The 17,410-nt window shown below is 39.6% G+C and overlaps 3 protein-coding genes across 3 annotated transcripts; all 3 read right to left on the reverse strand.

The window, feature by feature from the left end:
• Positions 1 to 537: 537 nt before the first annotated feature.
• LOC139910027 (G-protein coupled receptor 4-like) lies at positions 538 to 3,197 on the reverse strand. The gene is made up of 3 exons (XM_078288640.1): positions 3,036 to 3,197; positions 2,190 to 2,377; positions 538 to 1,093 (listed from the first exon to the last, which is right to left on the reverse strand). Exons 1-3 carry the CDS (start codon positions 3,195 to 3,197, stop codon positions 538 to 540), a joined length of 906 nt encoding a protein of 301 aa, XP_078144766.1.
• A 2,307-nt stretch (positions 3,198 to 5,504) lies between these two features.
• LOC139928262 (uncharacterized) lies at positions 5,505 to 6,796 on the reverse strand. Its single transcript, XM_071920735.2, has 3 exons — positions 6,626 to 6,796; positions 6,168 to 6,349; positions 5,505 to 6,054 (listed from the first exon to the last, which is right to left on the reverse strand). Exons 1-3 carry the CDS (start codon positions 6,794 to 6,796, stop codon positions 5,505 to 5,507), a joined length of 903 nt encoding a protein of 300 aa, XP_071776836.2.
• A 2,481-nt stretch (positions 6,797 to 9,277) lies between these two features.
• On the reverse strand, positions 9,278 to 11,966 carry LOC139912879 (G-protein coupled receptor 4-like). The gene is made up of 3 exons (XM_078288641.1): positions 11,796 to 11,966; positions 10,950 to 11,137; positions 9,278 to 9,833 (listed from the first exon to the last, which is right to left on the reverse strand). Exons 1-3 carry the CDS (start codon positions 11,964 to 11,966, stop codon positions 9,278 to 9,280), a joined length of 915 nt encoding a protein of 304 aa, XP_078144767.1.
• Positions 11,967 to 17,410: the final 5,444 nt, after the last annotated feature.

The raw sequence follows: 17,410 nt of genomic DNA on the forward strand, positions 1-17,410 counted from the left end.
AATTGCACTGGGAGCCAATAAAGTGAAGCTAAAAGGGAGGTAATAAGCTGTCTCTTCTTAGTTCCTGTTCAGAGTCTGACTGCAGCATTATGGACTCACTGTAATCTGGATCTACTCTGCTGAGTGAGACAGGTGCACAGGGAGTTACAATAATCCAGATGTGACAAAATAAAAGCATGGAGAGCAGTTCCCAGGTGATTAAAAGACCAAATTTCATATCATTCGAACTTGTGATGTGGGACTGGTTATTAAAATGTTCAGTTTTGATGTGTAATTGTAGCACCCACTCTTGGGCTAATCAGTGTAATTATGAAGATGAAGTGCTGAGATTCATCATTCCCCTAAATTTTAAATTTAAACCCCCCTGGACAAAAATTGCTCCCTTTAACTCTACTCTCAGGTGTCACATTCCCAACAGTTATCAGTGACTCTACTCTAGGTGGTGGGAGGCTCCTCCCATCTCTTCTCTTCACCTCCTCTTTTCCCTCCATCTCTTTCCCCTCCCTCCCCCTTCTCTCTCTCCCTCTCCTCCTCTTCCTACACGGAGCTGACCCTCACTGTGGTATCGTCATTCACGGTGTTGATCTGTCCCTGCTCTTGCTCTCTGGTCATCCTGCACCGACACAGGCAGGCCAGCAGCTTGTCTACGGCTCCTTTCCTCATGAAAACATACAGAACCAAGTCCACAAGAGGACTGAACTGGATGAAGATGAGACATAGGTTAGGATGAAAAATGAGGCCACTTGAACTTGTTGCTACCGCCAGGAACAAAATGATCATGGGCAGGAACAGCAGTGTGTAGTTAAGCAGCACCAGAACCAAGACTCCCACGATTCGTCGTTTCTCCTCAGGGGGGACAGAGATGGAAGCAGACAGAGCTTTGAGGGTCCCAGCCAGGAAGAAGATGAGCAGGGGGAAGGGGAGGAGGAGGAGGAAGATGGAGAGGAGGATCGTTATGCCCAAGAAGTCCATCACAAAATAGTTGACAATGATGAAGACGATGGAGAAGGCCCAGACCATGAAGGAGACCACCAGAGAGAACTTGATGGTGCGTCTGAAGCGGTACCACAGTGGGCAGGCGATGACCAAATACCTGTAATGATAGATAGATAGATAGATAGATAGATAGATAGATAGATAGATAGATAGATAGAAAGTATGTCTGAATGATATATTGTTTCAGCATTGTTATTGTGAAGTACGCAGTGTAAGGCAACTGGCCCATCAGTCACGTCCAGGTTTTCTTTTAGACATTTTTTTTGCCGGCCAACATGGCTGGTAAGATTTCAGGATTCTGGACAAGCAGAACATTTAGTGGACGCATGTTTTAAATAGGTTAGAAAACATTTAAATAGCAATACACAATACAAACCAAATGCAGTGATCCAACAAATGCTTTTAAAAGGGGCCTAAAAACCTTCCTTTTTAACAGAGCCTTTCCTTAACTTTGTGTTGTTGTCTTTTTATCTCTTTGTTTTTATGCATTGTCTATAAACCTTTCCTTTTTAATCAGGCCTTTTTTTCCCTTTGTGTTGCTTTTAATGATCTTTGCTGTTGGTTCATTTTATCTGTTTTTATGCATCTGTTTTTTTTACTCTGTAGCACTTTGAGATTTACTTGTCATGAAAAGTGCATTACAAGTTAAATGTATTATTATTATTATTATTATTATTATTAAATGCATTATATTAACAGTCGAGTCAACAGAAAGGAAACTTTATGTATTGCTGCCTTCATGTGCTCCTTTTAAGCTCGTACTTTCAAGCTTGACAGTAAATACAACTCGTCGTGAATTCAAGTAGTTTTTAGTCTGAAATAACAAAACACCCTGAAACAAAAGTAGCTTTTTTGGTGACTATTTGTAAAACCAAGTGGTGCAGAAGTAGAGGAGAATATTCAGTTATGTAATTCATATTGTAATGTAACGTTGTGAAAAAGTTGTTGTATATGTGTGACACCTAAATGTTCAACAAAGAGTGAGAATGTCACATCTTGGCATCTTGGGTATCATGTAAAATTCTACTTTCCCATTTGTGTTTACCACTTTATTGGGCTCTTCAAATACGCTCTAGCCGTAATTACAATATTTCTGACAGGATTTGAACGCAGCATAGAAATAGATAGATAGATAGATAGATAGATAGATAGATGCTTAGGAAACACACAAACACACACAGATGGTTAGCTACCTTTCCAGGGCTACACACACCATGAAGCCAACACTGGCCATCCACCCAATTTGGTAGATAATATAAGAGAAAACAGAGTGGGTGTCTCCCCTGGGTGCTGCCTCCCGGACGACCAGGCAGCAGAACTGGATGAGGTCGGAGACGAGGAGGTTGATGACGTAGATCGGTGCAACCTGGCCGTCTCGCACCTACAGGAACAGTGGTAGAAATAACTGAATGACCTGAGAAAGTAGAAATATATTTATTTGAATGAATCAATTAAAAAGAATGAATTAATGAATAAATAAAAGATTGGACGAGTGACAAAATGCACAAATAAATGAATGAATGCATAGATGTGTAGATGAAATAATGGTTGAACAAAGACAGAAATAAATGAAATACGTGAATCAAGGCTTGGATGAAACAATAAGCAGAAGTTGACAGAATAAAGATGATTTAATAAAATGCTACACTGTAGTGCTTAACAGGGCCGACACGGTGGATCAGTGGTTAGCACTGTTTCCTCACAGGAGGAAGGACGCAGGTTTGATTCCCTGCCCTGCTGTGAGGAGTTTGCATGTTCTCCCTGTCACAGCGGAGGTTTCCTCCTACATTTCAAAGTCATGCAAGTCAGGTGGATTAGACACTAAATTGCCTGTAGCTATGAATCTACTAGGAAAGGCTCCAGTCTCTAGTGAATCAGAAAAGGAATAAGCAGGCACAAAATAAATGAATGTGGTGCCTTAAAAGTACTGAATCAACTTTCATTGCCTATAGACAAATAACAGAAAGACTGATAGACAGAGATAGACAGATAAACAGGTACACAGACAAATTAATAGATCTCAATCATAATTATTGTACCAGAAAAACCAGAGCACAGATGGCCAGCAAGGTCAAAGGAAGGCCGATGGAGATGATGATCCATGTCGTCACATGTAAGGCGTTTGAGAAGTCATCATATACATAGTCATCAGAGTGTATATAGTCGTTCTCTAAGGTTGTGTTGTTGTACAAAGCTTCCATTCTTCAGAGTGAGACCTGTTGTTGGGGACAGCAGGTCAGGGAAAGGTGGAGGGTTTCTTAGCCTCTACTCAACACTTCTCTTACTACCTCCACTACTGCTTAAGACATGAGGAAGGGGAAACAGAAGTTTACCGAGGTGCAATGCTATGGCAAATTAGAATCATCATCAATACATCAAAAAATACCAGAAAATGAAAAGTAATAAAAGCAGTTAGTTTTATATCTAAGAGATGTTGGATATCAAATCTCTGATGTTAGTCACTCCTGTTAATACTACAGTTATTACAAATAATAATATGAATAAAGTTAGACATTAATTAGAAGCAGAATTGAGAAAGGAATAAAACAGGTATATACAGCAGGACTAAAATATGTAAAAAGAACAAACTACATGTAAGCCTAGAACACATGTAATGTGTTCTAAGAAATTGACCACATGAAATTCAATGTATGCTAAATAATAAAAGATAATTTTATAGTTTTGAAAGCTGTTGGACCACAACCTGAATGTGTTGCATCTGCCAAGGTCCGCTGTTTCTTCGTCTGCATCCAAACAGCCAACCTTCAGTTATAGTGTGAAAAATCCCCCACAGCAGCTTCCTATTTATCTATTTCTGCTTCTAATGAACAGATAACAGCTTCTTTGCTAGAACTTGTCAGATGTGACATTTCCTGTAATAAGAGAAACGCCTATGACTGATTTCATCATGTCCATCTTCCTCTGGTACTTGTACAAAAAATCCTCCTGTCATGTTTAGAAAAGAAACACAAAGTTTGTACCTTTTCTCCCTGGCTCTCAGTTCTTTACCTAGCACTTCTGTATCATACAGGATTACTCTGAGGTCACAGGAATATCTTTATTGATCTGTTTTATTGACAGTGTGGCTCTGACCATAGCAACCTAAACTAAACTAAAAACTAAAATAAATGAAACTAAACTGAACGAACATAGATGGATAATGATCCAAGCAACAAAATGAGACAAGAAGTTAAAAATGTATTTCAAACATTTCCTGGTAAATTTCCTGCTGATGCAACACTGCTGCTTTCTAGAGTCGTCACAAAAAGCTGCTCTGTGTATCACTGCCTCAAGAAGAGTTGACTGCAATTAAATCACATTGCTCACTACTTCCCATGCTGAGACATCAAATATAAAAATTAGCTGGTATTAAATCATATGTTAGTAACAGGGGTTATGCAAAGCTGTGCTGTTATCAGTATTACCTGCTATTGAAACTACTGTGGCTGAACTCTGGCTGTGAACTCAGACACCATGTGTCCTGTGTCAAGAGGCTACAGGATAATACTGATAGAATTCAGCTTACTGTGGCTTACAGTTTAAGACAGGCTGTGTTTACAATGCTAAAACCATTCCTGTGAACAAGGAGAAATTTATCTGCATCAAGCTTTATTTAAAAAATAAATAAATAAATAAAATAAAAAAAAATAAAAAATAATAATAATAACAATAGTAACAATAATAATAATGATGCTCTTTATTTATAGATACAGAATTACAAACAAGTAAACGTGGTTTACAACATTAAGTAAAAAATATGAGCAATAATTAAAAACATAAACAGTAAATGCAGAAGAATGGGCCTAGCTTTATCTTATCAGCAGGTCTTAGAGCCTCAGAGCCTGATGGAGGAAGCTCCGTCTCCCTTAGTCTTCAATCTAGACTGTGGAACAACTGAAAGAGCCTGAGGATCTCAGGCTGCCCATAAGGGGTTAAAAGCTCAGAGATATAGCTATACACTTGTCCAAAATGTGCTTTAAAGGTGTTTAATAAGATTTTAAAATGAATCCCAAATTGCATTAGGAGCCAATGAAGTGAAGATAAAATAGAAGTATAAGCTGTCTCTTCTTAGTTCCTGTTCAGAGTCTGACTGCAGCATTATGGACTCACTGTAATCTGGATCTACTCTGCTGAGTGAGACAGGTGCACAGGGAGTTACAATAATCCAGATGTGACAAAATAAAAGCATGGAGAGCAGTTCCCAGGTGATTAAAAGACCAAATTTCATATCATTCGGACTTGTGATGTTAAAATGTTCAATTTTGACGTGTAATTGTAGCACCCACTCTTGGGCTAATCAGTGTAATTATGAAGATGCTGGAACACAGGGATGAGATTTTGTCAAAATCCAATTGTCCCTGGAGAAAAAAATGATCTCTACTCTCACAGTTATCAGTGACTCTACTCTAGGTGGTGGGAGGCTCCTCCCATCTCTTCTCTTCACCTCCTCTTTTCCCTCCATCTCTTCCCCCTCCCTCCCCCTTCTCTCTCTCCCTCTCCTCCTCTTCCTACACGGAGCTGACCCTCACTGTGGTATCGTCATTCACGGTGTTGATCTGTCCCTGCTCTTGCTCTCTGGTCATCCTGCACCGACACAGGCAGGCCAGCAGCTTGTCTACGGCTCCTTTCCTCATGAAAACATACAGAACCAAGTCCACAAGAGGACTGAACTGGATGAAGATGAGACGCAGGCTAGGATCAAAAATGGGGCCATTTGACATTGTTGGTGCCGCCAGGGACCAAATGATCATGGGCAGGAACAGCAGCGTGTAGTTAAGCAGCACCAGAACCAAGACTCCCACGATTTGTCGTTTTTCCTCAGGGGGGACAGAGATGGAAGCAGACAGAGCTTTGAGGGTCCCAGCCAGGAAGAAGATGAGCAGGGGGAAGGGGAGGAGGAGGGAGATGGAGAGGAGGATGAGTGTGAAAATGGTGTAAAACATCAACAGGAGAAAGAGCAGGACGATGGAGAAGGCCCAGACCATGAAGGAGACCACCAGAGAGACCTTTATGTTTCGTCTGAAGCGGTACCACAGTGGGCAGGCGATGACCAAATACCTGTAATTAAAAATAGGTAGGTAGATAGATAGATAGATAGATAGATAGATAGATAGATAGATAGATAGATAGATGCATCGGAAACACATAAACACACACAGATGGTTAGCTACCTTTCCAGGGCTACACACACCATGAAGCCAACACTGGCCATCAATCCAATGAAGTAGATATAAATGGTGATGCCGTAGTATATCCAGGGTGCTGCCTCCCGGACGGCCAGGCAGCAGAGCTGGATAAGATCGGAGACGAGGAGGTTGATGACGTAGATCGGAGCAACATGGCCGTCTCGCACCTACAGGAACAGTGGTAAAAATACATTTCAAAGTCATGCAAGTCAGGTGGATTAGACACTAAATTGCCTGTAGGTATGAATGTACTAGGAAGGGCTCCAGTCCCTAGTGAAACAGAAAAGGATTAAGCGGGTAGAAAATGAATGAATGTGATGCCTGAAAAAAACTGAATCACCTTTCATTGCCTATAGATAAATAACATAAAGTCTGATAGACGGAGATAGACAGATAAACAGGTACACAGACAAATTAATAGATCTCAATTATAATTATTGTACCAGAAAAACCAGAGCACAGATGGCCAGCAAGGTCAAAGGAAGGCCGATGGAGATGACGATCCATGCCGTCACATATGCGGCGGTTGAGAAGTCTTCATATACATAGTCATCATAGTCATCATAGTGTATATAGTCGTTCTCTGAGGTTGTGTTGTTGTACAAAGCTTCCATTCTTCAGAGTGAGACCTGTTGTTGGGGACAGCAGGTCAGGGAAAGGTGGAGGGTTTCTTAGCCTCTACTCAACACTTCTCTTACTACCTCCACTACTGCTACTGCTACCAGAGACATAGTGCTCCCCAAATTGTTGAGGAGACACAAGTTCACATAAACTTGTCCTCACTGCTAAACAATAGATAACATAGTTAATAAAACCACAGAAGAAAGGGACTTGGCATCTAGGCGGCAGCTGCACTTTCTAATACAGCGTTCTTGTGGAAGGAACTTATGACATGAGGAAGAGGAAACAGAAGTTGTTTACTGAGGTGCAATGCTATGGCAAATTAGAATCAACATGAATAAATAATAAATACCAGAAAATGAAAAGCAAGAAAAAAGGTTAGTTTTATATCTGAGAGATGTCAGATATCAAATCATAAAGGGAGCATGTGGCCCCTCAGGCTGAATAGACATCATGCTATTCACTACTGTTAATACTACTGTTACTACTACAAATAACAATAACAGTAATAATGAATTTAGGCATTCATTAAAAGCAGAATTGATAAACGAATGAAACAGGCATATACAGCAGGACTAAAATACGTAAAAGGAACAAACTACACATAAGCCTATCTATAAAAAATATGTTCTAAGAAGTGACAGCATGAAATTTAATGTATGCTAAATAATAAAATATAAATGTACGTTTTGAAAGCTGCTGGACCACAACCTGAATGTGTTGCATCTGCCAAGGTCCGCTGTTTCTTCATCTGCATCCAAACAGCCAACCTTCAGTTATAGTGTGAATAATCCCCCACAGCAGCTTCCTAGTTATCTACATCTTCTTCTAATGAGCAGATAACAGCTTCTTTGGTAATACTTACAGAAATAGATTTAACATGCATTTCCTGCAATGAAGGAGACGCTGACACTTGATTTCATCATGTCCATCTACCTCTGGTACCTTTTCTCCCTGGCTCTCAGTTCTTTACCTAGCACTTCTGTATCATACAGGATTACTCTGAGGTCACAGGAATATCTTTATTGATCTGTTTTATTGACAGTGCGGCTCTGACCATAGCAACCTAAACTAAACTAAAAACTAAAATAAATGAAACTAAACTAAACTAATTGAACGTAGATGGATAACGATCCAAGCAACAAAGTGAGATAAGAAGTCAAAAATCTATTTCAAACATTTCCTGGTAAATTTCCTGCTGATGCAACACTGCTGCTTTCTAGAGTCGTCACAAAAAGCTGCTCTGTGTATCACTGCCTCAAGAAGAGTTGACTGCAATTAAATTACACTTCTCACTATGAACTTCCCATGCTGAGACATTAAATATAAAAATTAGCTGGTATTGAATCATATGTTAGTAACAGGGGTTATGTAAGGCTGTGCTGTTATCAGTATTACCTGCTATTGAAACTACTGTGGCTGAACTCTGGCTGTGAACTCAGACACCATGTGTCCTGTGTCAAGAGGCTACAGGATAATACTGATAGAATTCAGCTTACTGTGGCTTACAGTTTAAGACAGGCTGTGTTTACAATGTTAAAACCATTCCAATGAACAAGGAGAAATTTATCTGCATCAAGCTTTATTTAAAAAAAAAAAAATAGAGGATAATAATAATAATAATATTAATTTACGGATGCAGAATTACAACTTGGTTTACAATATAAAATTAAAAATGTGAGCAATAATTAAAAACATAAACAGTAAATACAGAAGAATGGGCCTAGCTTTATCTTATCAGCAGGTCTTAGAGCCTCAGAGCCTGATGGAGGAAGCTCCGTCTCCCTTAGTCTTCAACCTAGACTGTGGAACAACTGAAAGAGCCTGAGGATCTCAGGCTGCCCATAAGGGGTTAAAAGCTCAGAGATATACTGTAGCTATACAATTGTCCAAAACGTGTCTTAAATGTGCTCAGTAAGATGTTAAAATCAATCCTAATTTTCACCGGGAGCCAATGAAGTGAAGCTAAAATAGAGGTAATAAGCTGTCTCTTCTTAGTTCCTGTTCAGAGTCTGACTGCAGCATTATGGACTCACTGTAATCTGGATCTACTCTGCTGAGTGAGACAGGTGCACAGGGAGTTACAATAATCCAGATGTGACAAAATAAAAGCATGGACAGCAGTTCCCAGGTGATTAAAAGACCAAATTTCATATCATTCGAACTTGTGATGTGGGACTGGTTATTAAAATGTTCAGTTTTGATGTGTAATTGTAGCACCCACTCTTGGGCTAATCAGTGTAATTATGAAGATGAAGGGCTGAGATTCATTATTCCCCTAAATTTTAAATTTAAACCCCCCTGGACAAAAATTGCTCCCTTTAACTCTACTCTCAGGTGTCACATTCCCAACAGTTATCAGTGACTCTACTCTAGGTGGTGGGAGGCTCCTCCCATCTCTTCTCTTCACCTCCTCTTTTCCCTCCATCTCTTTCCCCTCCCTCCCCCTTCTCTCTCTCCCTCTCCTCCTCTTCCTACACGGAGCTGACCCTCACTGTGGTATCGTCATTCACGGTGTTGATCTGTCCCTGCTCTTGCTCTCTGGTCATCCTGCACCGACACAGGCAGGCCAGCAGCTTGTCTACGGCTCCTTTCCTCATGAAAACATACAGAACCAAGTCCACAAGAGGATTGAGCTGGATGAAGATGAGACATAGGTTAGGATGAAAAATGAGGCCACTTGAACTTGTTGCTACCGCCAGGAACAAAATGATCGTGGGCAGGAACAGCAGCGTGTAGTTAAGCAGCACCAGAACCAAGACTCCCACGATTCGTCGTTTCTCCTCAGGGGGGACAGAGATGGAAGCAGACAGAGCTTTGAGAGTCCCGGCCAGGAAGAAGATGAGCAGGGGGAAGGGGAGGAGGAGGAGGAAGATGGAGAGGAGGATCATTATGCCCAAGAAGTCCATCACAAAATAGTTGACAATGATGAAGACGATGGAGAAGGCCCAGACCATGAAGGAGACCACCAGAGAGAACTTGATGTTGCGTCTGAAGCGGTACCACAGTGGGCAGGCGATGACCAAATACCTGTAATGATAGATAGATAGATAGATAGATAGATAGATAGATAGATAGATAGATAGATAGATAGATAGAAAGTATGTCTGAATGATATATTGTTTCAGCATTGTTATTGTGAAGTACGCAGTGTAAGGCAACTGGCCCATCAGTCACGTCCAGGTTTTCTTTTAGACATTTTTTTTGCCGGCCAACATGGCTGGTAAGATTTCAGGATTCTGGACAAGCAGAACATTTAGTGGACGCATGTTTTAAATAGGTTAGAAAACATTTAAATAGCAATACACAATACAAACCAAATGCAGTGATCCAACAAATGCTTTTAAAAGGGGCCTAAAAACCTTCCTTTTTAACAGAGCCTTTCCTTAACTTTGTGTTGTTGTCTTTTTATCTCTTTGTTTTTATGCATTGTCTATAAACCTTTCCTTTTTAATCAGGCCTTTTTTCCCTTTGTGTTGCTTTTAATGATCTTTGCTGTTGGTTCATTTTATCTGTTTTTATGCATCTGTTTTTTTTACTCTGTAGCACTTTGAGATTTACTTGTCATGAAAAGTGCATTACAAGTTAAATGTATTATTATTATTATTATTATTATTATTATTAAATGCATTATATTAACAGTCGAGTCAACAGAAAGGAAACTTTATGTATTGCTGCCTTCATGTGCTCCTTTTAAGCTCGTACTTTCAAGCTTGACAGTAAATACAACTCGTCGTGAATTCAAGTAGTTTTTAGTCTGAAATAACAAAACACACCCTGAAACAAAAGTAGCTTTTTTGGTGACTATTTGTAAAACCAAGTGGTGCAGAAGTAGAGGAGAATATTCAGTTATGTAATTCATATTGTAATGTAACGTTGTGAAAAAGTTGTTGTATATGTGTGACACCTAAATGTTCAACAAAGAGTGAGAATGTCACATCTTGGCATCTTGGGTATCATGTAAAATTCTACTTTCCCATTTGTGTTTACCACTTTATTGGGCTCTTCAAATACGCTCTAGCCCTAATTACAATATTTCTGACAGGATTTGAACGCAGCATAGAAATAGATAGATAGATAGATAGATAGATAGATAGATAGATAGATGCTTAGGAAACACACAAACACACACAGATGGTTAGCTACCTTTCCAGGGCTACACACACCATGAAGCCAACACTGGCCATCCACCCAATTTGGTAGATAATATAAGAGAAAACAGAGTGGGTGTCTCCCCTGGGTGCTGCCTCCCGGACGACCAGGCAGCAGAACTGGATGAGGTCGGAGACGAGGAGGTTGATGACGTAGATCGGTGCAACCTGGCCGTCTCGCACCTACAGGAACAGTGGTAGAAATAACTGAATGACCTGAGAAAGTAGAAATATATTTATTTGAATGAATCAATTAAAAAGAATGAATTAATGAATAAATAAAAGATTGGATGAGTGACAAAATGCACAAATAAATGAATGAATGCATAGATGTGTAGATGAAATAATGGTTGAACAAAGACAGAAATAAATGAAATACGTGAATCAAGGCTTGGATGAAACAATAAGCAGAAGTTGACAGAATAAAGATGATTTAATAAAATGCTACACTGTAGTGCTTAACAGGGCCGACACGGTGGATCAGTGGTTAGCACTGTTTCCTCACAGGAGGAAGGACGCAGGTTTGATTCCCTGCCCTGCTGTGAGGAGTTTGCATGTTCTCCCTGTCACAGCGGAGGTTTCCTCCTACATTTCAAAGTCATGCAAGTCAGGAGGATTAGACACTAAATTGCCTGTAGCTATGAATCTACTAGGAAAGGCTCCAGTCTCTAGTGAATCAGAAAAGGAATAAGCAGGCACAAAATAAATGAATGTGGTGCCTTAAAAGTACTGAATCACCTTTCATTGCCTATAGACAAATAACAGAAAGACTGATAGACAAAGACAGACTGATAGACAGGTACACAGACAAATTAATAGATCTCAATCATAATTATTGTACCAGGGAAACCAGAGCACAGATGGCCAGCAAGGTCAAAGGAAGGCCGATGGAGATGATGATCCATGCCGTCACACGTAAGTCGGTTGAGAAGTCTTCATATACATAGTCATCATAGTCATCATAGTGTATATAGTCGTACTCTGAGGTTGTGTTGTCGTACCAAGCTTCCATTCTTCAGAGTGAGACCTGTTGTTGGGGACAGCAGGTCAGGGAAAGGTGGAGGGTTTCTTAGCCTCTACTCAACACTTCTCTTACTACCTCCACTACTGCTACTGCTACCAGAGACATAGTGCTCCCCAAATTGTTGAGGAGACACAAGTTCACATAAACTTGTCCTCACTGCTAAACAATAGATAACATAGTTAATAAAACCACAGAAGAAAGGGACTTGGCATCTAGGCGGCAGCTGCACTTTCTAATACAGCGTTCTTGTGGAAGGAACTTAAGACATGAGGAAGAGGAAACTAAAGTTGTTTACTGAGGTGCAATGCTATGGCAAATTAGAATCAACATGAATAAATAATAAATACCAGAAAATGAAAAGCAAGAAAAAAGGTTAGTTTTATATCTGAGAGATGTCAGATATCAAATCATAAAGGGAGCATGTGGCCCCTCAGGCTGAATAGACATCATGCTATTCACTACTGTTAATACTACTGTTACTACTACAAATAACAATAACAGTAATAATGAATTTAGGCATTCATTAAAAGCAGAATTGATAAACGAATGAAACAGGCATATACAGCAGGACTAAAATAGGTAAAGAAGAACAAACTACACATAAGCCTATCTATAAAAAATATGTTCTAAGAAGTGACAGCATGAAATTTCTTGTATGCTAAATAATAAAATATAAATGTACGTTTTGAAAGCTGCTGGACCACAACCTGAATGTGTTGCATCTGCCAAGGTCCGCTGTTTCTTCATCTGCATCCAAACAGCCAACCTTCAGTTATAGTGTGAATAATCCCCCACAGCAGCTTCCTAGTTATCTACATCTTCTTCTAATGAGCAGATAACAGCTTCTTTGCTAGAACTTGTCAGAGTTGACATGCATTTCCTGTAATAAGAGAAACGCCTATGACTGATTTCATCATGTCCATCTTCCTCTGGTACTTGTACTAAAAATCCTCCTGTCATGTTTAGAAAAGAAACAAGAAGTTTGTACCTTTTCTCCCTGGATCTTACTTCTTTACCTAGCACTTCTGTATCATACAGGATTACTCTGACATCACAGGAATATCTTTATTACTATATATTGTTTTTATTGCTTTATACTGTGTTTTACTGTTTTTATTATGTCTTTAATAAGTACACAAGCAGCCACTAAGCTAAATCCCTTGTATGCGCAAATATACTTAATAATAAAAGGATTCTGATTCTGATTATTGATCTGTTTTGGTGGCACTGTGACTCTGACTAAACTAAACTAAACTAATTGAACGTAGATGGATAACGATCCAAGCAACAAAGTGAGATAAGAAGTCAAAAATCTATTTCAAACATTTCCTGGTAAATTTCCTGCTGATGCAACACTGCTGCTTTCTAGAGTCGTCACAAAAAGCTGCTCTGTGTATCACTGCCTCAAGAAGAGTTGGCTGCAGTTAAATCACATTGCTCACTATAAACTTACCATGCTGAGACATCAAATATAAAAACTGAGACATGAAGTATAAAAAAGGCTGAGGTGTTATTAGCATTACCTGCTATTGAAGCTACTGTGGCTATGAACTCATACACCATGTGTCCTGTGTCAAGAGGCTACAGGTAATAATAACACTATAATAATAATAATAATACTTATAAAATTCAGCTTACTGTGCGGCATAAAATTTAACACAGGCTTTTGTTTTCAATGCTAAAACCATTCCTGTGAAGAAGAAGAAATTTATCATGACCAAGCTTTATTTTCAAAACAACAATAATAATAGGGTTAGGGTTAGGGTTAATAATAATAATATCAACAATAATAATAAAACTTGGGATGCGGCATTGGTTATTAAAATGTTACATTTTGACGTGTAATTGTTGCGCCCACTCGGGATAATCAGTAATCCAGTCTGTGGACACTGTGAGATATCATGTGATGGATGGATGGACAAATAAATGGAAAAAACAGACAGAGGCCGATCCATGATATCTCCAACCCTTCCAGACAAAATCTTTAACTCTACTCTCACGCTAGATTCACACCGGACGCGTAGCGGGCGAGTACTGCGATTTCGTGCTCGAGTCGCAGCCGGGCTGTTAACATCAGAAACGTATATATGCAGCTCTCCTGCAATACAGGAGGAGAAACACCCGTGGAAACAGCTGTAGGCTACTTGCATTGTGCTCCAATAGCCACCAAAGCCTCTTCTTTTTCACTGTTGTGCTTGTAGAAACAATGATGACAGCTCACTGTACTTTTCCACATCAGGGATTAACTTTATATCTTCCGTCTTCTTCACTTTCTCCCTTTCTTCACAGACTCATGTATCAAAGCAGTCACGTTTATTTGTTTAGGATTTTTCTCAGCCAGGGTCGTGACTTGTGATCAGGCAATCATTAGGAAAGCCTATGGGACCTAGATGTCTCTCTCTCTCTCTCTGTTTAAATAACATAAGCCTAAATAAATGAAGTAGCCTATAAATAAACAACCTAAGCATGTATCCTTGTTTATTTTTGTGGCAATTCAATAACAGACCCAATTTTCAAAAAGCAAGTGATAATTCAAAACCAGATAGATCATCATCCTAGAATGTGTTGCATTTAATTGTGTTATGTTCACCTTTTGGTGGACCTTGGACCTTTTGGTAAGGTTCGCTGGGTCAAATTGACACAGGACATCATTGGGCTTTTAAAGCAATACAGAATTTTTTTGGGGGGAAAATGCTTAAAAGAGGGGTATCATTTGCTTTTTCAGCAATTTTATATAATTACCTGGTGTCTATAAAATACATCTGTTAAGTTTTTTTCAGTAAAAGCCCTTTAGTTATAGCTTTAGCTATTCACTTCCAAGTGCTTGTTTCCCACCTATAAAAAAATAGGTCGTTTTACATAAGCAGCTTCTTATGTTAATGAGCTACTGCTCTGATTGGCTGGCCATTCTGGAAGGCCCGCCCTCCTCTTAGCGCTAATTGGTAGTGCTGATTTCAGACAGTCCAGCGTCTACATAGAAACTGGAGCAAAATCTGACTGGCTCGTACAAGGGGGCGTGTTTTATACTTGTTGACTATGGGGAAATGGCATAGTAATATGATTCCTTTTTTTTACTGTGATTATTTCACTCCTCCAAGTACCAAAATCACCATAAATACTAAGAATTGCGACATCTTAGGATACGCCCCCTTTAACATATATTGTCTTTAACTCAATTCCAAACAATATAGATAACATATGGGGTTAATGTTTGTCATTAACCTCTGCTAGATCACATTTAGCAATGAGAGTGCCATTCTTTTTTTGTGATAAAGCTGTGATTTATGTAACAAATCCACTATAACGAAGACATGGGTGCCATAAATGTGTGTGTGTGTGTGGGTGGGTGGAGGTGTGCCTAGGCTTGGGGCATTTTCTTTTGGCAGTATTGTCTATAACATGTTGGAGAGGGTTGTGTGTCAAAAGACAAAAAGAATACATGTGTGCATGCATGTACATGTGTGTGAGAGCAAATTTTAGATGAAGGTGAAGAAGAAGTAGTGAAGTCAGCTTTCTGTTTCATATTTGCCATGTTCTGTCTGTTTTCACCTACAGGTTCTTCCCTTTCATTTCTCTCGGGTCAAATTGACCCGAACATCGGATCAGGGATGTAAATGTGTAGGGGGGTATACCATGTGTACTCAATGAAAATGTGTTCTTTCACTTGTTCTTCACAGAAAATAAGCCAAGGCCATGGAGTTTCAGGTTAAAAAAAATTATTCATTGTATCATTTTTATTTTCGTAAAAATTTTAAATGGGTCATTTTGACCCGAACACCACACAAGGGTTAAAAGTTGCATCACTGCTCATGGATTAATCAACAACAACAGTGAAGACACTGGCAAGTTGATCATAATATACCTGTGCTTCTGTGGTGATTTAATGCAGATATGACCATCTATAGTGTATTTCTGTGGTGTTTTCCTGTGAAATATGCGCCGCGAAACAGACTAGACGCCGAAACTGGCGCTGCAGAACGCTGTGAACGCTCTGGGCTGCGTTTCCCAAAAGCACCGTAAGCCTAAAATGTTCGTAAAGTACGTTGTGTACAGTGCTTCTGACCACTCGTACAACGCTAAGAACGTTTGCTACATCAAAGCAATTTTTTTTTTTTTTTTTTACATTGAACCAACTTCGTGCCAAATCAATGTTATCTCAGTGATGAAGAAAAATTGTCAGTCAAACAAATGCCAAAAAATGTTCAGTTCAGTTGTTTATTATAAAACAAGCTGTGCCTTTGTGAGCAACTGCTCTTATAACAATACCAATTTGGCAACAAAACAAACAAACAAACAAACATGTGCTCCACATAATAACATAAAGCAGTGTTGAGTGTGTGTGTATGTTCATCGATGTTTGTTTGCATGTGTGTGTGTGTGTGTGTGTGCGTGCGCGCGCGCACCTGTGTCTGCATGTGTATGCTCAATTTAGTGGAGACTTGTGGCACATTTGCAGGATAAAGCTGTGGAGACTTACTTTAACAAACTCTTTTAACTCAACTCAAACCACAGTAGCAAAAGAATAAAGACCTGCTCCAAACAGTAACAACAATGGCAAAAAAACATGTCCTCCAAATAACATTTACAGTGTGTATGTGAGTATGGACAATAACTGTATGTGTGTGTGAGTGTGAGAGAGATCTCTTTCTCTCCATGGAAACGTCGTAGGCATCAGCCCAAGGATAGATATGTGATGTCACCGTCATATGAAGTGCTTCTGTCGGCTACACAGACACAATCCCTCCCTCCGTGCATGGTGCTGGCATCACGTACCTGTCCTTAGCAATTTATTCCAGACCGCAGCAGAAAGCTCCGCTGTGCTTGAGCTTTAGAAAAGCTTGGGAAAATGTAGCTTTTGTGGACGCTACCGCACTACTTGATCAATAAAACAGCTTCACTACTGAAAACGCTTCGATTCACAAAACAGCGACGCTACTGCCACACTACTGAGAAATGTAGTTAAACTTCCCAACACTAGGGAAAACTCTCCGGTAAATAAACAATGACAACCGTTCAACCGCTTTGAAAAAAACACTTTGTTAGTCTATTATTTCTTACAGAAATGATAATGAGCGAACCTTTGTGACGCCACAAAGTTACGGAAGTCCAAACGGCTCGTTTAGAGGCTCGCTTTTCTAATATGGATTGTGTGGATTTAGTTTTGATACTTTCACCATGTTTAGATAGACCATCCAACCTTCAGTTATAGTGTGAAAAATCCCCCACAGCAGCTTCCTATTTATCTACATCTTCTTCTAATGAACAGATAACAGCTTCTTTGCTAGGACTTGTCAGATGTGACATTTCCTGTAATAAGAGAAACGCTGATGATTGGTGGTGGGAGGCTCCTCCCATCTCTTCTCTTCACCTCCTCTTTTCCCTCCATCTCTTTCCCCTCCCTCCCCCTTCTCTCTCTCCCTCTCCTCCTCTTC

Source organism: Centroberyx gerrardi, chromosome 15, assembly GCF_048128805.1.
Source record: "Centroberyx gerrardi isolate f3 chromosome 15, fCenGer3.hap1.cur.20231027, whole genome shotgun sequence".
Lineage (NCBI taxonomy): Eukaryota > Metazoa > Chordata > Actinopteri > Beryciformes > Berycidae > Centroberyx > Centroberyx gerrardi.

Coding starts and splice junctions, on each gene's coding strand:
- LOC139910027 (XM_078288640.1), bottom strand. CDS start 3,197: ATGGAAGCTTTGTACAACAACACAACCTTAGAGAACGACTATATACAC. Junction 2,378..3,035: donor TCTGTGCTCTGGTTTTTCTG/GTACAATAATTA, acceptor CTGTTCCTGTAG/GTGCGAGACGGCCAGGTTGC. Junction 1,094..2,189: donor GTGTGTGTAGCCCTGGAAAG/GTAGCTAACCAT, acceptor CTATCATTACAG/GTATTTGGTCATCGCCTGCC.
- LOC139928262 (XM_071920735.2), bottom strand. CDS start 6,796: ATGGAAGCTTTGTACAACAACACAACCTCAGAGAACGACTATATACAC. Junction 6,350..6,625: donor TCTGTGCTCTGGTTTTTCTG/GTACAATAATTA, acceptor CTGTTCCTGTAG/GTGCGAGACGGCCATGTTGC. Junction 6,055..6,167: donor GTGTGTGTAGCCCTGGAAAG/GTAGCTAACCAT, acceptor TTTTAATTACAG/GTATTTGGTCATCGCCTGCC.
- LOC139912879 (XM_078288641.1), bottom strand. CDS start 11,966: ATGGAAGCTTGGTACGACAACACAACCTCAGAGTACGACTATATACAC. Junction 11,138..11,795: donor TCTGTGCTCTGGTTTCCCTG/GTACAATAATTA, acceptor CTGTTCCTGTAG/GTGCGAGACGGCCAGGTTGC. Junction 9,834..10,949: donor GTGTGTGTAGCCCTGGAAAG/GTAGCTAACCAT, acceptor CTATCATTACAG/GTATTTGGTCATCGCCTGCC.